We start from the raw sequence: 24329 nt of genomic DNA, 5'->3' as shown, positions 1-24329 counted from the left end.
AAATCAAATTTAGTTTTCTTGCAGTTGTTCGACTTTAACGTTATCCAGACATATTCATTGATTTTAATAGTGCCTAAAGAGAGGCTAATAACGAAGGTAGCTACAAAATACGAAACATTGGCTTAATTCAGTTGCCAGAAATAATGTGCACGAAGTTTAAAAAAAAAGTATTTCTATAAGAAATAAGAGGGGTAATTCAACGTTCTGATTGTGCGAGAGTGTGTGGCACAATCAGTTGAAAGTTAATGAAGAGCAGCATAAACAGCTAAAGGTTAACTTTAAAATGCGAAAGGCCTTTCTAGCCATTTTATGAAATAGCGTGAAAATATGTCCCAGAAAATAATAATAATAATAAAGCCTCTGTTTAAAGCTTTCCTCCTCCCGTCTCGAAACCGAGTGCCAGCTGGTACAGCACTTTAATGACAACCCCACTGTTTTTGTTTCTTTCGGTCAACTGTTGTTTAACAAACATTACTAACACATTTGACCAGTTTTCAACACAACAAAACAATTACAGCCTCAAGACAGCACTTTTATAAATGCATAATTAAAAATCTGAAATACACAAACCAACCATGTTGTCCACAACTATTTCAACTCCAACTCGTTACCTGCTGTCCGAAGCCGAAAACTTTCGTCTAATGTACGCTTTACATTCACATGTGTTGTTCTTTAAGTATTTAAGCGCTTTATTGCTTCAATACTATCTTTAAATACTTATTTTAAACTATATAATGCCTAGTCGTGATTTCATAGTAGTCCACATACACCGTGCGAATGCACCGCCTCCCACTGGCTCAATGCAAAAATCACAAAGCGTCTTTCACCGTAGCCATAACAGCGTAACAACTACGTCACGTGACACAGTGAACAGGCCAATGAGGGCACGTATATTTAAACGAACCAAGGGTGGCGATTGGTTGTCGTCTGTTACACGCTTACTGTCTTGTTTCAAACTTAAAATCAAATTTCAAAACATTTAAAGTTGAATTAATGTTATTTTATCCAATAACATATGAATTAAAATAAACAACAACCAAATAATACTGTTGAATACTGTTGTTGTACACCACGTAATAAAGCACAAAACAGGGTGCACTACAAAAAACAAATACTAATTTAAACGTTCCTAGCAATATATTTCAATAGCAAATGTTGCTTCCCTTTTTTTACTTTTCCAATGTTTATAGGCATGTCCATACAATGTAATAGTATTGCATTTCTTCCTGATTTAGTGTCTGCCTGACTTATAAACTTTTTTTTAAAATTAGACTGGTACTTACCTTCATAATTGACCTCAAAACGAACTAAAAACACACACGTAGATTATTAGTCTCCGGTAACCTGAGTTCTTCACACCTTGCAGCAACTGGCTCAGGATGCTGACTAAACACACCTCTCTGGTCAAAGAGCTCCAACGGTTGATCAACAGGTCAAATGGGTAGGCGTGTGCGCGCCTTTGTGTGTGTGGCACGTGTGTTTCAACAGCAGTACATATGCACAAAACAAGAGGGTAACTGAAAGTGTACTTATGAAACATGTCATGTGACAGTGTGATTAATGCAGGTTGGAAACACCTGGTTGAACTTATTCAGTCTCTGTTGTCGTGAGTGTATCACTTGACAGCATGGAATAAGTTCATGTAGGTGTGGAGGTTTTGTAATTATTATTAATATTATATTCATCAAAGTATTGTCTACCGTGGAGTTGTGTGCAGTGGACCCAATTTAATCCCCAGTTTTTCTAAATCCTCTAAATCCTCACGCCTCTGTAATTTTGTAGTTTCTCTGCTAAGACATGGACATGCAAGTCGCTAAGGAAGAAAATCACAGGTAAAAACCCATAAAACTATGAGATAGCTAAGTTGTTTTATTTCCACAGTGATGCAAAACAGGCTTATGTTGTATTTACATTGTAGTACTTTTTTTAAAAAAAGGACTCTCTATTTTATTTAATCCTAAAAACAATGCTACCCATTCACAAATGTACGGACTGATTACTGTGGAGCCAAATAACCAGCCACTGTGGTCACAGTGATGCATAATCAAATGTTATTCTGCTCTGTTAAAATAATAAAGGATTAGTTAATGTGATAATATTATTATTATTGTTGTTGTTATTGTTGTTGTTGTTGTTGTCATCCTTAACACAGGTTATCTTTGGGCTGTTTTTGCCAATTTTAATTGGTATCTAATTGGACATATTACCAATATAGCAGTTACAAGAATATGATGTTTTGCTATCAGTATTGGATACAATTTCCACATACAGCATTAAATTCTGGGCCACACCCAATAACCAGGCTGTGGGTCATATTGCTGTTAGGCTCCAACCAAGCATGGCCATATGGTGGACCAGTATATATTTGTGAATAGCAACCAAAAGAACATGGTATTTAAAAACTATACAATGTCCATTTGCAAGGGATGACAATGCTTACATACAACACCTTTGATAACCATAGAAATTATTGCCTTAATAACTGGTACATGACAACTTACTAACATTGACACAGTGTGAAAGATGTTTCCACCGATATATATTGACTTAAAACTTTCAAAAAGGAATATCTGCTACAAATGTCCTTGAGGTGAAAACACTACAGCCTGGATCACATCAGAGACTCTCTGGCTTTTTTCTCTCCATTCAATGCAATAAAATAAAGGCATTTTATTCCTGCTTCAGAGAGGTTATAGGTTAGGCAATACGACTACCTTGTCAAACATTTGAAACGTATACACATTTTCACATCTTCCCTGTTTCTTTGACTCCACTCTGAGCCCATGACGCTAATGTGGAGGGCGACGGCTGGATCATTTTCTCCAGAAGGTTCATCATGCGCTCCTGCAGCTGCAGACACTGGACCTGGAGAAGGTTCTGTTGATGCATGGCCCGACGGACCTCTCTGCACGTCTCTTCTATTGCCCGGCTTGACCTTTTTTGCTGCAGTAGCATGGACTGCATTATTCGCAGCTTCTTTTTCTTAAAAGCTAGATGCTTGTTAGCATACTTCTTCTTTGAAGAAATTGGGTGGCAGCTAGGTGACAGTGGAGGAAGGACAGGTTAGTTGTCATAATTCAGGATTTCAAGACACAGCCTTAAAAGAGATTAATTTCTTATCTGCAACTGGTTGCCTGCTAAATATATTCCTAGTAGTTTCTGCATTTGTTAAATGAGAATGAGGTATCACACTGAAGTAATCTAGGTAGTTTTGTGGGTTATAGGCAGTTTGTTTGATGCAAAAAGATCCAGTAGGTGACAGCATTGCAGTGAAAGGATGCTAGCTAACTTTAGCTGGATTAGCTTTGGAGGAGAAGACTAACTTGTACAAGTTACAGTATATATCTCAAATATACATTTTCTTTTTTAGATTTGAAAAACTTCGTCGAAGGTTCTTCGTTGGCTGACAATGACATGTTCCATGAATACGTTTTGAAACACAATATGTTTATCATAGCTACTGCTAATCTGCAAGCTAATTGAATGTACAACTAACAATAGATACCAATCTGAAGTTGTACTTGGAGATGTGACAGAAACCTTCACTCTGTCAAACTTCCCCTAACCTTCCTGTCAGACTAAAGTGAAACATTAGTGAAATTTGAGAATGGGAAATAAATCTCAGGTAGTTGTACAACATATGAGTGATGCTCAACATGGTTTAGCATTTAAGGGCTACAACTAGCATGGATTGTTGGAAATACCCTACTTTCATGGTTCCATTTAATTTAGCAGGCTGCTGTTGCAAACATCTATAAAGGAGCATGCGATGAACTCGATAATCCAACACTAGCCAATATTTACTCTTTTGAGGAAGAGTCTTAAGTCTTGTCAAGTTATGTTAAAATGCATTTGGCAAACACTAATATTTTATATTCCAGTTACTTTCAGAGACATATGGATTAGGTCTGTTGACTCTATTTTAAAGACATTACTAGTTTTTCCAGAATGTACTGAACTGTATGCTATAGTCTTATGTAAATATTATTGGTTTGTCTTATATTTCTGATGAGTTATTTGCTGAAAAAAGAAAGTTTATTAAGATAGTTATACATATAATAAAAAATAACCCTTGCTACCTGACAGTAAAAAGTGGAACTACCCGCAACCCGTAACAGATAAGCAGATGAAAATGGATGGATGTATGGATACTACTCTTAACCTGAGTTGAGGGTTTGATTCCAAACCAGTAAGTAACCCAGGTAGATGGCCCCTTGAGTGGTGTTTTAAGTACAATTGTGCAGCTTCAGAAAATAATTTATACTTTGTACTTTCTCTCTATAGCTCATTCACACACATACACACAGGTCTGATCTAGGTCCTTTTACCTGGAAATCTGTGTGTTGTCACTGTCAGAACTCAAAGAGTCCAGTTCTTGCTTTATCTCCATCTCATCTGAGGAGCCTGTGTACTCTGGCAGGAATCCCAGCATGCCCTCCTCTGGGTGGGCCACCATGTTGTCTGCAGTCTGGGAGGATGTGGAAGGCCCTGCAGCCAAGGCCTGATACTCCAATGGCTCCACTCGTCCATTCTCCAGCGGCTTGGTGAGGATCTTGTCGATGGGTTTAAAGTACGGCCAGTCCGGCATTTCTCCACTTTCAGCAGCTGTGGCTTTCAGTCGCCTGTTAAAAATAAAAAGAGATGTTTATAGTCATGCAGCAGCTGGATTTAAGACCCGTGAGTCACCCTGAGACCCTGGTGCCAGACTTGCCTGTATTGGAAAGACATGTTGGTGATTTTCATTTTGATCTCCTCTTTGAAACGCTGCTCCCCGGTCAGCTGGAAAAACCTCTGAGACATCTTCTCGTAAACCTTAGCGTTCCTCTTGCTCATTTTCAGTTCGTTGTGGTGTTCCTCCCACACATAGAGAAGGGCCTTCATTTCACCGTCCGTCCAGTTGGGGGCGCGTCTGTGTTTCTCACTGTGAACTGGCAATAGGTAGCTGAAACCATCGTCTGCTGCCATGGTTTTAAAGGTTCTCTAGGCCTGAGAGTCTTTATAGCTTGGACTTGAAGGGTTTTACTGTGCTGAGAGCTGTGTGTTATGCAGGCGAGAAATATGCAAAAAGGTCCTGCCTGTCCCCTTCCCCCTATAGCCTAGCTGAAAGAGGACTCAAAATGGGGCCTAAGGCAGGAGATGAATCCGGTTAAAAGCTTTTAGCGGTGCATGATGTCACCATGACATCAAGTTGCCTTGGCAACGATGAGGGAGGCCCTTCATTTTCCCTCCCCTTTGCTCTAACCACTCCCGTCCGCTCTCCTTTCCCCTCCATTCTAATCCAGTTGCTGCACAGAAAGCTTTTAGCTGAAAGGCAGCAGTGTGAGTGCAGCAGACTGCCGACAGGTTTGAAACATGAGCCTCTGGGGAGGAGGCAGAAAAAATAAAATAGAGAGACAAAGCTGAGACCATTAGACATGAGAGTACGTGTTTCCTTGGCAACCAAGCTCTGGAGTTGGCCGTGGGCCAACACACTGCTCTGTTTAAAAGCTTTTAATAATAGACAAGCTGCTTCGATACAGTGAGAGGAAAGATCTGCTCCATCTGGTGTGGTTCACATGGAACTCTCAGTCTGGAGCTTTGAAAAATCAGATTTCACTGGAAAGACAAAATGACACCACGTGTTGATCAGCTATACGTAACCCTGCAGTGCCATCCAATATGCTGCTGTAATCAGCTTTCTATTCATATCGAAGGCTGCAGACAATAGACCCCCGCAGGACATTACTTTTTCACTGACCAGTTGCAAACCCCTCCCCCCACTCAGATCTCAGCAAACCACAGCAACAGCTCTGCCCCTCTTCCAACTTCCCTAACCTACCATAATATGAGCATTTTCCTCCTTCCTCCCTTTATTAAGCCCCTCCCTTATTCATTTTAGTGGTCTTTCACATAAATATACACACAGGCGGTAAAACCCTTTCTCTGCAGCATCTCTGCTGCATTTGCAGTGGGAGTGGAGCAGAAAGTGATGCAGCAAACACAGCCAGCCTGCAGCCTCCCTTCATCTTTATTAGCCCCCTGCTTGGTGATGAGAGCCTGGCTTAACGCAGTTCTGGCCTCGTTAGATCCTTAACACATCTGCTGCACACTACCTGACAGGCTGCATCTGTGCGGACTCCTAAAGCAAACGAGGCTGCTTTAACCAACTCATCACATCTGTCTCTTAAGAGCAATGTTAAGCTGCACAGCTTTAGAGGCACTGAAATGGTGAATGGTAGTTGTTTTTTCTTTTTTTTACTGTGAGAGGCTGTCTTCTAGTTTTTCTCTTTTGGCCTTCAGCTTGTAGTTAAAAGGAATCAGCCTGATTAGGAGTGGGAAACCACATTTAACTCAGTATTTTAAACAGGAGTAGTTTTAGAAGTGGATGTTTCTAAAACGACTCTAAAATTCTTTCTTTACATGGTCCAAAAACCCAAATAATGAAGCATAAGTCTTCTTTAAGGTACACACACACACACACACACACACATATATATATATATATATATATATAGTATAGTATTAATTCAATAACACAGTACTTGAATAGAGTACTAATGATTGACTGCAGTATTATTAGTATAACAATCAGTAATACTGCGCAATACAGTAGATGGCAGTAGAGCATTTGGAAGTCAAACAACCAAGAAGAAATTGGGGTTAGCAGAATCATCTTGAGTAAATAGATCTGCCTTTAATCTGCTAGCTACATGCTCTCTGTTCACTACAACAGAATACTGAAACCTAAAGCTAAAGCTTTCAATTTATTATTATTATTATTAGAGATTGGTATTAGTAGTAATAGTAGTGGTGGTGAAGTATTTACAGACTACTAATCAATTAGACTAATGAAACTGGTGTAAATTGTTACTCTTTTGTGACACTTCTGCAATGTCAACAACTGGGCAAAGGTATATACTGACTATATTCATATAAAGCAGTGGTATATTGATTAAAAAGTAGTGGTTTGTGTGGTTGCCTCAAATGGTCATTTTGTCCTGTCTTGTCCTCTATGTCCTTGACGGGACAAATGGCTTTGCACAGTATTCCTGTTTACGTGTTATCTTCCCGTTTCCCATTGATGCCTTAAAGTGTGCAGATTAGGAAGGACTTAAGCACAGACTCTGTAGTGGCTGAAGGTGTCAATGTGAGCGTAAACCACTAAAGGGCTGTAATTTGCTTTTTTAAAATAAAAAAGTCGGTTGAAAATTTAAATTAAAAAAAATCAATCAATCAATTTTCAAGTCAACATGACTTAAAGAAGAAAACCTGGCAGTGAAGCCCCAGTTTGTTTGAACCTTAGAAAAATGTTTAATGTAAATTTGTGCACGAAAACACAAACGTACAGTACAGTGCATACATAATATATTTGAAAGTATAAATGCTGTTAATGCTGGCCTACATTAGTATGTCAACACATACTGTTGTACCTCCTTTAATACCAAATGGCCCAGAGCACACAGACTGTACCATGTTTGGCTGAAACTGCATCCACACAACAAGGAGTTTTACAGTTTCTAATGAAAAACACTATATATGACACACACACACACACACACACACAAACAACACACCCATGTGACACCTTTTGTAATGTCATGACAGCATTTGAGGCTGGTGTGTGTGTGTGTCTCTTACACAGATACAGTAGATACGAACCATGTATTCCCTCGCAGTGCAATTCTGCCTCAGACTTGAGGTTCAATCTAAGCTCTCAGGGTATTTATGGTACTCCAACCCAGTAGTCTTTTATAACGCAGACACAATAACAGAGAGCTAATAAATGTGCAATAAAGGAATTTTAACTACAAAATATTGTGAATACGTAGTTTTAAAAGAAATGAGCTGCTGTAGGTCAGACAACATCTGTGTTCGTGCCCCCTCCCCAAAATTAAGCTGTATAAAATTAAAATATAAAAACATGACAAAAAGTCCATATGATTTATCGTGTATCCACATGTGCACTACACAGTAATAGAAGATAGAAATAAAAACCGGAATGTAGTTCTGACAATTCACCACTAGAGGTCGGAAAATATCCATGCTCAGAAATCCAGTTTTTAACTTGAAATATTTTCTGTAAAACTCTTTTTTTTCTGCTCGTGGACCGACAGTTTGAACAGTTCCTACTCATTGTAATTTCTTTTTCACCTTGTTTCAGTTCAGCAGCAGTGATCAAGTCTTCAGTTCATTCACACTGACACGGTTCCACTCTGACTCTCAGAGCAGAAATGAGTTTGTTCTTTAAATCTAACACTGACTCAAACGTGCACAGTGGCTGCGAATGTTGTTCTGAATAATGTCTGTGGTTTCTGACAATGTTACTGCATCACGAGAGGAAACTCTTCCCAAAAGGTCTTCTACAGAGGTCCACTGAGGACTTTCTACCATCTCCTCTAAATCCCCCGTCTTTCCTCTGTTGAATTATAATTGGTTATTTCTCCTTCGGACTCCAGAGAAATTTTAATTCTCTTGAAAGATTCTCAGTCCCTGGAAAGACACTCTTCTTCTGTGATGCCCTGAGCCTTGAGCTCCTCCAGGACATTGTCCAAGTGTCCCAGGTCAGGGTATCCATGCCCAGTTAGATTTGAGCCAAACTCTGTCTTGTGGTGCACCTCGTTCCAGATGACAGTATCAGACTCTCCAGTGGTGCTCGACGTGCCCACGGAAAAAATGAGTCTGCGGTCCCAGGCTACCAGGAGCAGCCTTAGAACCTGGAAGGAGGAAATGGCATTTAAATACAACGATTGATGATTTATTACTGGAATACAGAGAAAAGAAAATCTTTTCTTCACCTTGCGTCCTTTCTCACTGTCAGGGAGGTAGCAGTGCCTGGGGAACCCACGGGCGGTGAAGGGTTTGCCTGGATTTGGATGTTCTGGGCCCTTCAAAAAAAAAAAAAAAAAAAAAAGAAAACTCAGAATAGACCTTTATTTATTTATTTATTTAAGGGATGCAGCAATCGACCAGTCCAAAATAGGAATCAGGCGATTTTCAGCATCATTGGCCTAAACTGGTCAGGACGTGTTTCCAGTTTAGCAGCCGATTATTCTGTGCATACGTTCCGTGTTGGAAAAACAGGAGAGGAAGCTCACACTTACTGGAGCTAATATGTTGTTAGCTCTAAAGTTCTTTACAGTGAGCAAAGAAATCTCCAAGGTCACTTTTTGAAATATATATATATAACAGTAACTGCATGGGAGCCACAGTTTATGTGGCTTCACCTGAGCTGTGCTATATTAGCAGCCTGATGTGGACTAATGCTGAAAACAGCAAATGTGTTTTACCACAGACGTTTGGATGAGGAACTTTAGTTTAATCTCCAGGCTGTTTATTTAGAACCTTGTTCCAGTCAGCCAACTTTTTATTTTGAAGTGGCTAAACTGAAGAGGAAACCTGGAACTGAGTGCAGTTTGCATGAAATGTTTCATAATAACTTGTTATAAGGATACATTTCTGCGTTGATTTTACGTTTTGTATATGAAGTCACTTGGAGGAAATGAGAACCAACATAATCCAGCAATGGCAGTTAAAACTCCAAATGACATTACATTCCATTATTCCTGATCAAAAATAATGATGTTCCATTACCTGGATGCCAGGTGGGATGTTGTAAATGAGGCGGATGGTCTTGCAGTCAGGGTGACCAGGCAGCGAGTGCGGGATGACGTGGTACTCCATCTTTCCAGGGGGCTGGTTGCCGGTCTTCACTCCATAAATTGTTTTGCAGGTCGGACACTGCAGGCTGCCGTCTTTGTTGCCGTTATTGTACATGGCAACGAGGCACTGGAGGTGGTACTGGTGTCCACACTGTGCCAGGCGGCCGACAGACTCAGCCCGAGAGATACCACCCACGCCGGGACCCTTGTAGCCTGAAGGTCCTGCCAAGGCCTCCATACAGATGGTGCAGTCCTGAGGTGTGAAGACAAACTCAATTTTGAGTCACGTCTCATCGAACAAATATTTGTTTTTCGCTGTTTTCAATAGTGTCATACTCATAAGACACAAGGCTTCAATCTCTGCTGCCATAGATTTTTAGAAAACAGAGCATTTAATTTTTGGCACTGAACCAACCTCTTCTGGAGGATTTCGAACTTTTTGAAGGTAACGTTTCACCACATCTTCAGGGGTTTTACCTGAGACACAAACATAATATTCAAACGCTGTGAGACTGAAAAACCTTAGCAAATGAGGAAATCTTCACCATGAACCCACCTTTACGAGCCTGCTTCTTGGTGGTCTTGCGGCAGCAATGACCCAGACCGGGAACAGGCTTGATGTCACTCTTGCTGACAGGTGGAGGATGAAGCACCAGCTTGGGCGGGCGGGTGAGGCACACAGGAAGACCTGCAGCACTCATCAGGATGCCTGTAATACCTTCAAAAACCAGCAGAGGGTAGACATGAGACAGTGTCGCCTTTTCACATTTAGAAATGTTTTTACATTTCAAAATATGAATTTGATAGCTTATATTAATAAAATATATAAAATAAAATAATAAAATAAATAAAAGTAAAAAAAAAAGTTTTTGGTATTTACTATTACCTGCTAGTGCAGGGTGCACAGGACTAGAACCATTCAGGTTCTTCACTGGAACCGTTGGCACTCTGAAACACACACAAAACACTAAGAGTTAATTTACAGTGTAGAGACCACAGACTGACAATATAGGTCAGGTCAACTCAGCAGACCAGGCTGACGCTCTCAGTATCTGTTGAGTCACCATTAAACAGATGGAAACACACACACCTGACCAGAGCCACCTAGTTCAACGAAGCTCAGCAGGTTGTACAAGAACTCAAACCCCTTCAGCATCTATTGTATTTATTGCCCCTTTTTCTCAATCCTGGATTTTTTGACATTTCAATATATATATTTTTTTCCATCACGTTTCTAAACCTTCATAAAAATATAAAAATTAACAATGAGAAAAAATGCAAGAGTACAAGGAAGGTACTCTTATTGCATTTAAGGAAATTAAAACCTAAAACAAAACTTAAAAAATGTTTTAAAAAGCAAAAATGTAAAATGACGTTTTAAATTATTAAATGAAAAATGTAGAATAAAGGATTACTGATTTAAAGGCAAATACTCTCCTGTAACTAGTACAGTAAAAGTATTAGTAAATACTTTCTCGTAACTAGACAGGAACCATGTGGCTACATTTAATACTTTACTTGTGAACAAATACAACCACGTTAAATTAAATAGAATCAAAAACGTCTAATGTTGTTCTGAAAACATACAATAAAAAAACAATCGCTCACAAGTATTCTCTTATTGTCATTTACGGATCAAACACAAGTCCATTTTTGTCTCACTGGACTTCGGTAACATCAGCACATCTCTCATGGTAATCAAAAAAAAAAAAAAAGTTCTGATCTTTATCGTAAGTGTAATATCTCTGCTCACCACCAGGGAAACACACGTTAACAGCTGTGTACTTACGGTCTGCCAACTTTGATGACCGTCATCTCTACTTGCAAAAATCAGAAATAGGAATCGAGATATTTTCACTTTTGGTCTTCTCGTTTCTTTCACTACGCAGTACTTCACTTTGTGGGTACTGCGTTAGTAGCAGTGTCTCGGCTCCTCCGTTTCCTCTTTGCTGTCTGCTCCCCGTCCTCTTTTATAGGACTAATCCACCTGCTTCCATCTGTTGTCTCAACACCGGTTGTAGCACAGTGATGCGTCACAACACGGATTACCTTGGGGTGACGCCGTCACACTGCCATAAGGCTGACGGGACATGGTCAGAAACTATTAGCAGGCAGTATAAGTTAGCATAGTTATCATAGTTAAGGGATACTAATTATGCTATTATAAATATGCTACCTGTGTTGTGTACCATGACAAACAAACAAAAAGCCTCCTTTCTTTCTAACCACGGTGTATAAAGTATAATTTAGACCAGAAGAATATTTTCATCGTCAGATCACCAAATAATAATTGTGCCCCAATTTAAACATGTTAAATTCCTCCTTATTACTTTATTTAAATATTTGACATAACTTTTTTAAGTCTTCTTAGTATTTTAAAGTGATTTATGTTATGTGAGATCAGTGTTTCCAGACATTTTCTACACGGCCTCATTAGTAGATTCCTAAAAACTGATGTCCCCATTGGAAAAGTACATTACAATTATGATTATGATAAATATATAATTTTTTCCCATTCTGGTACAAACAAAAAATAAAATAATGTAAGCTACTTGTCACCACCCTACAATAGCCCTGGCCACCAGAGTGCAGGATTGGCTCCTACTTTTCTGTAAATTAATAATGAATCGCTCTACATTTTCTTGTTATTGGAACTAAATTCCCAGATCGTGAGGGATTTGTTTTTCTGGGTTACAGCCAAAAACGTGCAGTGGATCAAACGTGAACTTCGATAAGTTGGTTAGTATTTACTGCATGTGACCAACATGATGAAAGGATTACAGGTGGACGAAGATGGTGTTGAGTGTGGAGAAAACCAGAGGAGGTGTGTGAGCAACAGCTGGTCACGTTTCTGTGATCCCAGCTAATCTACATGCATTAGAGCAGAGCTCCATCTGTGGCAGTAGATGGACGAAGGAAACACACAAGCTGCCACACAACACAGCATCAAAACATTTTCAAACTCAAACACACATTTACAAATGTAGTCCAACAACAAATAAAAGAAGAAGAAACCCCTCTGGCAACTCAAACACTCGTTTGTGTCTCTTCTCCAGAAGTCAAAGGTCACTGAGTGAAACCACGACAGGTGTGAGGCGAAGTGAAGGCCGCTCATGTCAGCCTGATAATCTGTCACCTTTCCCACCTCTTCAGAAGTAAAGACTTGACCTAAAAACCATCTGCCGCACAAAAACAAACACTTCATGTTTAACCTAAAGTAATACAGTTAACCTGCGTGTTCCTAAATATTACCGTTATATTATCTATCTATCCATCTATCTATCCATCTATCTATCTATCTATCTATCTATCTATCGGTCTGTCTGTCTGTCAATACAACAAAAAAAAAGGCAAGAAGAGGGTAGAGTAGGAGGAAAGAAAGAGCGCAAGAGAAAGAAAGTATGGCTAAAAGAAAAGAAGACTGAAGGATTACAGGAAGGATAAAAGATGAGAAAATGAGTTGAATAAAAATAAACTTTTAAATTGTATGACTCATCAATAAGAAGCAGCCTTCATGTTACTGCTTTGATAATCCTGGAGATTACTGTCCCCTCACTCCTTCATCATCACTATCTGTGTTGGTCAGTGATGTGATGAAAGCAGTAAAGGACAGTGGACAAGGTGAAGAGGAGAATGTTCAAGTGACAGGCCACAAAGAGTCAAGGAGCGTGTGACATGTTTTACTGCAGCAGCAGCAGCAGCAGCAGCAGCAGCAGCAGCAGCAGCAGCAGGTGGGTCCATCTGCTAAAGGAAAGATGACTCTCACCTGATGTAATGAACGAACGGGTCAGTCACACAGCTCAGATTACAGCAGCAGGATTATTAAACCCGTGGTGTTATGTTAATAATCTGGGGATTAGCTGCTTACAAATGTCAGCTCTAACTCCGCCTGTTAACGCAACTTTCAACTCTTGATGTACATTTTAATCCAAGAAATCCAGACTTTCAAGTCGACAGAGGAAAAACATTATGAACTGAGAGGCTATATTTGGAACATGATGATGTCTACGGGCTGGGACGTGCAACACGCACACAAACAAGACACACAAACAAGACACACAAGAGTATGTGATTCAATAATGGAACAACAGCTGCGACCGACCCTGCAGATAGAAGAGCGAACAGGGCCCTCTGCTGATGACACCTGGGAACTGGAAATGTTTCAACTAAGGGAATTCAAGTGTCAACAATTCTCTGCCAAGTTACCCTGATGTAACTTCACAGCTGTAATTAAATCTTTCCTTGTAAGTGGGGGGATGAATTAAATATTAAGAAAAAGATTTTAAGATCCAATTTTCACTGTTATGTGAAAAAGTGCTCTGGGGCACAAGGGTCCAAATGATATAAAAAAAAAAAATTAAAAAAAATTAAAAAGAGAAAATTATTCTATAAAAAACAAATTAAAATTAATAAAAAATAACAAAAATGAAAACAAAATAATAACTTAAATATTGACATAATTAGCCAATGACTCTTAAATCATATATTGTAATTATGTCCTTGAAATATTTATACAACAAAGATATGAATATTTTTTCCACATGGTCACATAATTTCCTTACACATTTATTTAAGTGGGACAAAAAGACCACCAAAAGCCCCTACACACCCCTGTCGGCAGATTCTCACTGCACCAGAATGCACTTTAATTACAAGCCTCCATGATAAAAATATCACGCACTAAACTTTCCCTCATAAATCTTTTGGCCACACTGGTTACAAATTGCTTCCAGCTCCTGCGCAAGTGTTTCCAGACCTGGATCTTCAGCTTTTCCCAATCAGAAGTCGTCAGAAATGAAATTCCTGCATGAAAATCCTGGTTTCGTTGCATGACAAATACTGGGAATCTCTGCAACACGTATTGTTGTTCACAGTGAATGCTAGCCATTGTTTTTCCATTTAAATAAGCCTGGTGGAATTTGTCACAAAGATTAAAGCCTAATGGTTGCTAATGAGCTCTGATGTCAGGCATTGTAACGAGGCTGTGCACTCATTAGAAATCCCCCGTACTCCCTGTGAGAATGAACTCAATTTGTTTTGAATACAAATGAATGTACTGAAACGGGAAATTTAAGCAATAATAACCTTCTGATCGAATTGAAAGATCTACAGAAAGTATTCTACAGCATGTGCATTCTATTTATAGGTATTTGCCATTTTTCTGTGCTGTGAGGTAGTGTATTGGGTCTCTTTTATTTCAGCAAGTGACTTACAAAGTCACTTGCAGTTATAAAGAAGGAAAACTTCAGAGTTGTTGAGTTTCACTTTTAGGATTAAATCTTGGCAGAACTTCTGGGGTACCTGCTAACTACCTACTGTTTTCCATATAAGAACTCATCTGATTGATTTGTGAGAAAATATTTGAAGCAACCACAAAATGAACTCTGTCATCAGCGACCGTGGACTCACCCAGAGGCGATGAGGGCACGTGACTGGGCCATGGCGATGCGCTGCAGTGCAGGTCGGCTCAGCCCTGCTAGGCTAGAGCGGGGCGGCAGAGGTGCAGCGCAGGCAGCACCTGCAGCACTGCTACCAGCTGAAGAAGACACAGGACCCAGGACACGGGCAGAAGGCGAAGGCGTGCAGGTGGAGGCCGCTGTGGAGATCAGAGGAGGGACCAGGGTGGGTGCTGTGGAGGCAGAACAGGAAACAGAGACAGAGGAAGAGGAGGCGCAGGGGTGAGGTGGAGAGGTGGCGACCGATGAGGACGAGGTGGCAGGTGGAGGAGGAGGCGGAGGTGGGGGCGGGAGAGGTGGAGGAGGGGGGCGGGTGGAGGAGAGAGAAAGTGCTGCAGTGGCTGAGTTAAGGAGCGAGTAGGAGTTAGCGAAACCACCTCCAAAGCCAAGGTTATGACTGCCAACACTGCTCCCACCGACGATGCTCACACCTCCAGGACCACCAACACCGTAGCCACCCATGGCCCCCATTATAGACGTCCTGTTTGGGGACAGTGATCGAGACAGTGAAGGTGGACGAGGGAGAGTCAGAGAATAAGAACCTCCAGAAAAAGAGTGAGTGTTAATTTTCGGACTGGGAGGTTTGGTCTGTGGGGGTCTTCGACCCAAAGTGTGTGCCGCTGACATAGTGCCAGCTTTGACGCTCAGCACTAACATACACTGCTGACAGGCACAGGGCTGTCCCAGAGAGGTGATGGCTGAAGCAGGAAGTGCTCCGCTGGGGTATGCGCTCCCATTTCCGGTCCCACTGCCACCCATTCTGAGTCCCATACCAACCCCAGACCCATCCATACTAAGAAGTCCTCCGTGGCTGGGTATTGATGTGGGCCCCCAGGCATGATGAGACTTCGGTAAGGGCCCAGACACCATTGGGTAAGCCAGGTCAGAGCGGCGCTGGATGCGCCGGCAGCGTTGCGTCTGCCCGTTGATTTGTGTCATATTTTCAAAGTCGATGAGGTAGCAGAAACCCAGCGGTGCCAGGTCCAGCCAGGGCTGCTGACGATCTCGTGCCGCCTGGATGGCAATGCCAACGTCCGTGTCGTAGGCGGTCCAACTACCAACGTCGTTCTCCCACTCCCACAACCAGCCCTGGCCTGGGGCTGATGTTGGGTCGTAAAAGCTACGTCGTACCGGTCGAAGGGTACCTGGGGCAAAAATCAGAAAAACATGAGCAAAAATATCAAGTACATTGAGAAGACTGTGCCCTGGTGTGGAGACAATGGTTGAATTTATTATCATTATTAATATTAGTATGCTTATTTTGGCTAGCATTTAGAGCAATGGTGGCTTAGTAGTTAAGGACTTTCCACTTTACTAAAATGGACAAATTTGTACTTAAATCTTTTGATATGTCCTGTAGGTCTTTAACACCAGTTAGGCCATTTAGTAATCATCAATCATTGTCATCTCTGTCCTTCTGCCAAATGACTGATTTAACAATTGTTTTGGCTTTACAAAAGCACAGAAGGTAAGAAGAAAAAAGGGAAATGGCAATGCAATCAATGATTTTACAATGAAATAAGTGCAGTACATGACACCACCACCACAAACCATCTGTCAGACCAACCTTATATTAGTGGACATTTTAATGACTACTTCCTCATTGCTGCGGGAGGACTACTTTCTCTCAAGCAGGCATATCATGTGTTACACAGGTCACTTGGCAGCTTTAGCTCATGTGGTTTGATGAGCAAATTTAACTTCTCCTCCTGACACTTAACCAGTGTCCAAAGCCATATGTTCCAAACAAGGACATGCTCACTCGGTAGTATGAATTTCTTCTCCCCACAACTGGAAACAGGTGGAGGATGAGGATGTTCTTTGATGACAGGTTGATGAAAACAGCAGGCTAGAGTGACTGGACCACTATTTGCTGTGAACAAGATTACAACCTTTACAAATTCAACATGTCTGTGTTTGCTTGTCAAGAATTTAGGCAATCTGGTTGCCCCTGGTAACAGCACACAGTGTTCTGGTTTCTGATTGGCTGGCAGCTTTCATCTGAAACCAAAGTGGTCAGTGTTTGCTTTCCCAGAGAAACTCAGAGTCCAGATACTCTAAAGCCACCTTATTTCTAATTCTTTGCCCAAAATGGGTTCACAGCCTGTGTTCACAGTCAGTGTTCAAGAACTAACAGAACTGTCTTGTTTGTCATTGTCCATCATTTCAGGCAGAATTCTCATTCTGTAAAATATTATATTGTGAAGCAAATTACTGAACACTGGAAATATTAACATTCACCTCATGCTGGGAGTGCGACCAAAGGGCCCCCTGACAGCCCCTCATTTCTTTGGGGCTGCATATACAGTGGCAGGTTTGTTCAGTAAACTGAGCCATATATAAAAATACAGTCACCCACTTCTCATCTAAGCAGAATGTTTTGGCACAGAATGTCAATTCTAACAAGACAAAAGGAGAATCCATTCACAAAATCGGTTCCCACCAACCCCGACTTGTCAGTGATCTCGGAGTCCTGAAATCCTGCCCCCTCCTTCCTCATACCCCCTTCTCCCCTACTCAGACGGGGGCACCCTGCTTGCCAGGCATGACAGTTTGGAAAACAAACTCCACAAAGGCTTTTTTGTGACGACGGTGAGAGAGAAGGGCAATGTTGATGTGGCTGACAAAGTTTTGATCTCTGACAATTGACAGTTCCCTGCATTAACTCACTCTGCCCTGTTGGCTGTCTTGCTAAGGCTAGGCTTGATCAACTCAAGTTTCTAGCAGTCTATCAGAGAACAACATAGTATTGTCACTCTGTGATTGTGGGAACAAAATCTAAACAAACTGCATTGCCTCACCATGAACCGTACCATGAAATATTCAAAAGTTTACCCAAAAACGTGCACAATAATGTAAATGTAAAGTTTATGTAAGATCAGAAACAGTTTCAGTATTGAAATGTTTTGTTTTAGTAGGTGTTATTTCTAAGTCATTGGAGATGTACAGCTCCACCGACGAGTGGAAGCTCTGTACTACCGTACAACTAGTGGTCTGTGAGTTGCTGCTTCATAGCATGCAGTGAGAAATTACTTGTGGTCCAACCTGATTTTTTTTAATCATACAACATTATAAAATCATGACAGCTTTCATAGCACACCCTACAGGATAAAATCGGAGTATGTATGTAAACAGTATGGGAAATGGCCATATACAATTCCTTCAATACATTTTAGCTAAGGACTGACCCCAAATAAATTGCCTATAAACTGGAATGTGTTCCTATTTCTCATGCATATATGCTCTAATGTAAACCAGCCCCTGATGGGTTTTTCTCATGTTTGCATCAAAATGGAAACACAGCAATAACGTTGTCTATGCTCGGGTATTTTTAAAGCATACACATGCAAAACAATTAACTCCAATCAATATTAATATACTTAAAAAGTGCAAAACTGGGCACACATTAGAAAGGAATGAAAGGGGGCCTCCAGCCCAGGCCCCTGCTGCAGCCTGTCTGCTCCTCACCTGTGTCCTGTCTGAACTGGTGCATGGACTGCAAATCGATGATGTAGGGCGAGAGGCGAGAGTCCACCTGGCCGAGAACGACGCTACCACACCGCGGGTCGCTCCGGATAACTGCCTCGATGTGATGACAGACAGCCGGGCTGTAGGGCCGCCAGCGTCCGTGTTCGTTCAGCCATTCCCATACCACAACAGCAGACGCTAGTAACATCCTACTCCTGCAACGGCAGTGGAGATGAAAAACAAATGCACAAAAATACAAGGGTTAAACAGAAGTGAAACCAAAGAACGGAGATGGTGCGTTTTAACAGATGCCGTGCTGCCGCTCGGCCGTGCATCCCTGCGCACAGCATCCATCTTGGGCACGTTTGCAACCCAGATGTGTTTCCTATCTGTGAGCATAAAAATAAATATATTTGAGAGGGGATGACAGTGCAAGCTAATGGTACCTTCCATGTTTGTAGTTTCAGATACGCAGCAATTTAGAAGATTCCTTTAACGCATACTACACGAAGGGAGATGTTTCAGGGCGCATAAAGGCTCGCGGGATGGTTGCATTTTTCACTCCCTATGCAGATGAGTGACGTGCGCCGAAATCATTTCTCCGTCACAGTCAAGTTCGGATGAGAGAGGAAAATGCAACTTGGATGCTCAGAGAGAGGCTGGTGCGGCGCTCGTAAAGTAGGTTACTGTCACTGACTGGCTTCGCAGACTGGCTGCAGGCGAATGCATACCACTAAAAATCTGTGCAACGTCTAAGGAGAAAGCAAAAATCCAATAAACACTCACCCAGCCCCAGGTCTTTTCCAGTGTGTCTCCAGAGCTGAGCAGAATAGTTTGAGTGCTTCAAAATAATCAGTGAAGGAAACATTTGGTCCAAAGGTAATATCCAGAGCTTTCACACGACATATGCTTATTCCTGCACATTTTTTTAAAAAAAATATTCTGGTTAAAATTGTTGTCTCAGTCTCAGTTGTTGGCTCATTAAGCATCGAGATCCCGTAGAATCCGTAGATGCTGCTCCCTCTTTCCAAACACAGTCACGGATGAAACATTTACTCAGCCGGTGCAAAGAGAAATGTTTAACACTCTCATGTGCGAACACTCCCACGCCTCGGCCGCCTCCAACAACCAATCGCAGGATGGTGGAGGTACCCAGAAGCCAATGGTAGCATATATCATGTCACACAGTAGATTCGTGTGTTTGCTGGTGTGCTCATGCAACGATCAGTTGTGATTGGTTTTTCGTTATCTTTTAAACTAAGCATGATTAGAGTTCTGCAAAGCAAAAGCATATGTGGAGATGCCGGGTATCGAACCCGGGGCCTCGTGCTTGCGAAGCACGCGCTCTACCACTGAGCTACATCCCCACGCCGCTCGTCTCCGCATTTTTGTAGATATTTTATGCATATATACATACATATATACATATGTAGCAGTACGAGCGTTTTTGTCTTGTTTTCCCCCCGCTCTTTCTGTTGACTGTTGCTATGGTTTCCCTTCCTCACTTCCGCCAGTCGTTGAGGTGAGCCGGTATAATCTATATATCTGCGCTCCCATCGTCACCAGTGTAACTTCCGGGTCAGAGGTCGTGTGCCTGACAGGTATGGCTGCCTGCTGCTTCACCTCGCTCGTTGTTTTGTTTGTCTCCCTGTGCACAGGCGAACTCGAGCAACGACTTTTGTCTTTTCTTTATACTTTGTGAAAGTTCTTGATCAACGAACCCGGGGTGGTAAAACCTTACCACGACAGTATGCACATTGTTACGTGCCACTGCATCAATCTTAGTGCATCTAGCACATGCTAATAGTGTTTTCCTTTTGACTAGGTGTTGTAACCACCTCATTGGGCCGCTGCTGCTTTGTTTGGTGTTATTTTGTGCTGCTTTGTTTGGTTTTATTTTGTGCTGTTTTCACTGTATTGCCGTATATCTGTTGCTGCCTACGGCGTTCTTCTGTGGCTTAACGACTTCCAAGAGACACGCTGTGCAGGACGATTGTTCGGCCGTACACCGCGGTCCTATGCATAAGCATTTTTTTCTTTTATTGGGGACTACCCCACTAATGTGCTATTCTTTTTCCTCTTCAGTTGCTGTAGGCCGGTGGTGGCGGTGCTGGTGACCTGGTGGTGGTGTCCTCCCGTCGTTTCTTGCTGTGTCCCTGGGAGTGGGTTTCTTCACTGAGGGTGTGTTTGCCACGTGTGGCTGGGGATTTAAGTTATTTTTGCCTTATTTTGGTGGATTCTGCCTCTCCACTAGCCCTTGCCCATCCACTTCGGCCTCAGCCCAGATTTAGGTTTTTCTTTTATTTTGTGAATTAATTTTACAGAGTATACATAATACAATAAAATTTGTATTTTCAAACTTTGAACCACGTCTCTTGCCCTCCAGTAACCACGAACGGTGTATATATATATATATATATATTTGTTTTTTTTTTTTACTTTTTACATACTCTTCTGAACAAAACTGTATTTAAGCCTGTGCCCTTTTGTACCTCTGTTGAAAAGATCCCTTTTGTTATGTTTTGTTATGTTAAACGCTGGGCCGCAGACGATTATCACAACATTTAGTGACATTTATACAACACGTTAAAGCTGCAGCAGCCAATAACAGGTATCTGTTAGACATTTAACTTGCTCCTGCTGTTTGTAAATGCAGTGACAAATGTATCAATGAAATTACTTGATTGATAAACAGCTGCCAATTTACACTTCAGTACACTTTAAAATGAATTTTAATCATTTTTAAGAGAAATTAACATTTAAAACGTTCAAAAAATAAGGGCTACAGTACAAATAGTGCTACACATAGATAGGACATGGAATGGACAGAACCATCTGGTTGTAAACAAGGAATCTATTTACAGTATATAAACTGATTGTTTTTGTAATTTAATTAATAAAAAAGCTTCCTTAACAGCTGTTCTTATTTACTAGTGACAGATAAGGAAAGACAAAAGACAACACACGTGTGAACTCTGGACTATAGCTAGCAACCAGAATGTAATGTCAATTACTTATGGTCTATGATAGTGACTCTTTACCATAGAATCACAGTCCAACCAGGGCTACCAGCATCACCTAAACTCCAGGTGATGCTGGTGATTTTGCAGCCCTCTGTCATAGAGGGCTGCAAAATGTTTTCAGTTTTGCACCTGTGGGCTTGAGGGGCTGGGGGACTGAATGGGTTATCAACTGAAGACACGGATATGAGTAGCTCAGTTACATGTGTTGCATGTGTTGGCACTAATGACTCAGTCAGTTCTTCAAAAAGCTCCAATAAACAGAAGAAAGTATGGGGAGTTTTTAAAATGAAAGAATTGAGACAAACGACAAGCCCCCCCCCCCCCCCCCAAAAAAAGACAATAAGGAACTCTTGGTCTATGGCATTCCACAACACACGACAGACATCAATGGTCCTCTTAATTCTTCTTCATTTGATGCTCATTTGCACCAATCAGCTTTATATCTTTCCTCACCACAACTACAAATATTATATGACGCTTCCTGTTCTCTTCTTGCTTGGCTCCACCCCCAACATCCATTTTACAACTCACTTGACCTCCAAACATCTTTACTGGATGTAATTAAGGATCACAATATTCATATGGAATTCAGTAGCAATAAAAAAAAAATTATGTTCTGTAATTAATCGCACAAACTGTAGGTGTTTTTTTAACATCTAAGATACATTTTGATCTATTTTCTGATTTATTGATATTTATCTTATTCACAGGGCAGTCACATGTCTTTCTCCTCCCTCTTCTGAAGACCAGGTGGCACTTCCAGAGAACTGCTTCAGGTCTATGAGTAGTCCAGCTCCTCCAATTTCTTCTACCTGACATTTCTGTTCTCCAACTTTCTCTTCTTTTTCCTCTCCTTTTTCACCTGGATGATCTTGTTCCTTTGGCTCCTCGTTTTCTGAACCAGAGGAGTCATCTGAGGTCTTGTCAGTTTTTTCATTTCTCATACCATTTTGATCCACTTCCTCTTCCTGCTCCTCCTCATCCTCCTCATCCCTCTCTTCCGGGTCTTTCACTATGCAGCTATCACCTTCCTCCACCCGTTCCTCCTCGTCGTGGACCTCATGCATCTCCTCTCCGTACTCATCTGTGTCATTCCGAGGCCCCAGCTGAATTCCAAAATGAGTCCTGAGTGCTACTGCTGCAACTCTCACCTGGTCCCGTATTCCTCCCGTTTTATACACCATCTGTTGGATGGTGTATTTTCCATTTGTTTCTTTGTTCAACTTCTTGTATACGAAGACGAGCAATATAATCAGGGCCAGCAGTGAAAATAACAGTATCAGGATGGTTTTATCGGATTCAAAGAAGGCCATGTCTGAAATTTAACAACAACAATTCACATTGACAAAATGGCTAAAAATGACAAAACTATCAGTAAATCTGGGCTGAAAAATAAACACATTTGCAGTTAAAATTTACATAAAACTTTTTTTTTCTGATACATTTGTCTGGGTTTAAAATATAATGAATGCATTTAGTCAAATTTTTATATGACTTTAATCTGGCTGCAAACAGCATTTGTTAGAATGACAGGAAACAAGCAGGCTTCCTGCCACAATATTAATGACACAGAACCACTCTGCCCGCTGTGCAATGACACTTCTGTAAGTCACGGTTAAGACAACTCATGCTTAACTTTAAATAATGCAACAGAATTTTTGGAATACATAGAAACTGTCGTTAATTTGAATAAATTACATATAATTATATTATGTAGATGCTGGTACAGCACTCATAGAAAAGAGCAGGTCAAATGTGACATATTCAAATTTATGAACAGGTCAATGTGACAAAGTATGGAGCAGAGGGTTAAATTAACTGGTAAAGCAAGTATAAAGTTACTTACCAAAGTTTTGAGCAGATGAGGGTTTTTGGAGCCAGAACGTGAAGAACTGTGACAAAGTGACGGGGGATGTTGAGGGTAATCGTGCATGTAGAGCAAAGGAGGGTTGGTTTATAATGTGTGGTGACAAAAAGTTGCTAAGACTTTTTGAAGAAGGTGGAGACTGAAGGCGGTGAGAGATGAAACAAGGCAGGGTGAGAAGGGCGAGGAGGATAAATGAGAAGTAACAGGCTGAAGAATGTTGTACTTAACAGCATTAAACTTCATGACAGGTGTATATGGTACAGGATTTAATCAATTTATCTCATGTAAAAAATATAATTTAGGTGAAATAGTAAAGCACTTTTTAGAGCAAATGGAATTAAAAAACAACACCCTTATATTCCTTTGAGTGAAGTTCATTCGCTCGCACAGCATTTGCATGAAATAAAAATCAGGTTTTAGAAACACTGACACGGCTGACATCATACGCTAGAGAGCAGATGTAAAACACGTCTAAAACAGCCACATCCTGTTTTTCACTCCAGTGGCAGTGCAGTGAGAGCAGCGAAGAGAGCAATCTGTACTGTGGTTTTACACTGTATACTGTGTACGATGATGTAGTGTAGAGAAGATACACTTCGCATTTGGCCCTGTTATAATTTGTTGTTTTATTGTCAAAACACACCACACGTTAAATTATATTCAACATTTTCTGTAAGCACAGTCATCTTCTGGCTGCGCAAATTTAACTGCTCATTAGTACCCTATTTGTAAAATGTGATTGATGATAAACATCCTGATTAGCTATTTCTGTACAAAAGAGATGTCAGTAGAGTTTTTTGATGGTTATTTAGAGGCCTTTTTTGCATGCTGACTTTGCCTATATTTAAATCTTTGTTTGCATTTAGTCTTGTGATGC

At 41.0% G+C, this 24329-nt stretch overlaps 4 protein-coding genes and 1 non-coding gene across 6 annotated transcripts in view; all 5 read right to left on the bottom strand.

The window, feature by feature from the left end:
• The window catches only part of rgs12a (regulator of G protein signaling 12a), a 39680-nt gene extending 38786 nt beyond the window's left edge, over nucleotides 1–894 (bottom strand). Inside the window, 1 exon segment of the mRNA XM_008321527.3 lies at nucleotides 612–894. The gene's annotated coding sequence lies outside the window, so the exon portion shown is untranslated.
• A 394-nt stretch (nucleotides 895–1288) lies between these two features.
• Nucleotides 1289–6466, bottom strand: msantd1 (Myb/SANT-like DNA-binding domain containing 1). Its single transcript, XM_008321930.3, has 3 exons — nucleotides 4712–6466; nucleotides 4329–4622; nucleotides 1289–3037 (listed from the first exon to the last, which is right to left on the bottom strand). Exons 1-3 carry the CDS (start codon nucleotides 4963–4965, stop codon nucleotides 2746–2748), a joined length of 840 nt encoding a protein of 279 aa, XP_008320152.1. The 5' UTR covers nucleotides 4966–6466; the 3' UTR covers nucleotides 1289–2745.
• A 389-nt stretch (nucleotides 6467–6855) lies between these two features.
• Nucleotides 6856–20200, bottom strand: dtx4a (deltex 4, E3 ubiquitin ligase a). Of its 2 annotated transcripts, none has more exons than XM_008321515.3 (9): nucleotides 19009–19336; nucleotides 18563–18777; nucleotides 15048–16239; nucleotides 10525–10586; nucleotides 10195–10356; nucleotides 10054–10115; nucleotides 9571–9891; nucleotides 8775–8864; nucleotides 6856–8693 (listed from the first exon to the last, which is right to left on the bottom strand). In XM_008321515.3, exons 2-9 carry the CDS (start codon nucleotides 18768–18770, stop codon nucleotides 8463–8465), a joined length of 2328 nt encoding a protein of 775 aa, XP_008319737.1. In that variant the 5' UTR covers nucleotides 18771–18777; nucleotides 19009–19336; the 3' UTR covers nucleotides 6856–8462. The 2 variants fall into 2 exon arrangements, with proteins under 2 accessions (XP_008319737.1, XP_008319729.1); XM_008321507.3 differs by lacking the exon at nucleotides 19009–19336 and adding an exon at nucleotides 19349–20200 and having other exon boundaries at nucleotides 6857–8693.
• On the bottom strand, nucleotides 19858–19929 carry trnaa-cgc (transfer RNA alanine (anticodon CGC)). The gene has a single exon. It is a non-coding gene; the product is annotated as a tRNA-Ala (tRNA).
• A 781-nt stretch (nucleotides 20201–20981) lies between the features above and the next one.
• Nucleotides 20982–24207, bottom strand: LOC103387324 (glutamic acid-rich protein-like). The gene is made up of 2 exons (XM_008321918.3): nucleotides 23432–24207; nucleotides 20982–22900 (listed from the first exon to the last, which is right to left on the bottom strand). Exon 2 carries the CDS (start codon nucleotides 22896–22898, stop codon nucleotides 22290–22292), a length of 609 nt encoding a protein of 202 aa, XP_008320140.1. The 5' UTR covers nucleotides 22899–22900; nucleotides 23432–24207; the 3' UTR covers nucleotides 20982–22289.
• Between the last annotated feature and the right edge of the window lie 122 nt (nucleotides 24208–24329).

The sequence above is a fragment of the Cynoglossus semilaevis genome, chromosome 1, assembly GCF_000523025.1.
Source record: "Cynoglossus semilaevis isolate Cse_v1.0 chromosome 1, Cse_v1.0, whole genome shotgun sequence".
In the NCBI taxonomy this organism is placed as follows: Eukaryota; Metazoa; Chordata; class Actinopteri; order Pleuronectiformes; family Cynoglossidae; genus Cynoglossus; species Cynoglossus semilaevis.
The sequence above is the reverse complement of the archived record's forward strand: the minus strand, read 5'-3'. Positions and strand labels throughout refer to the sequence as shown.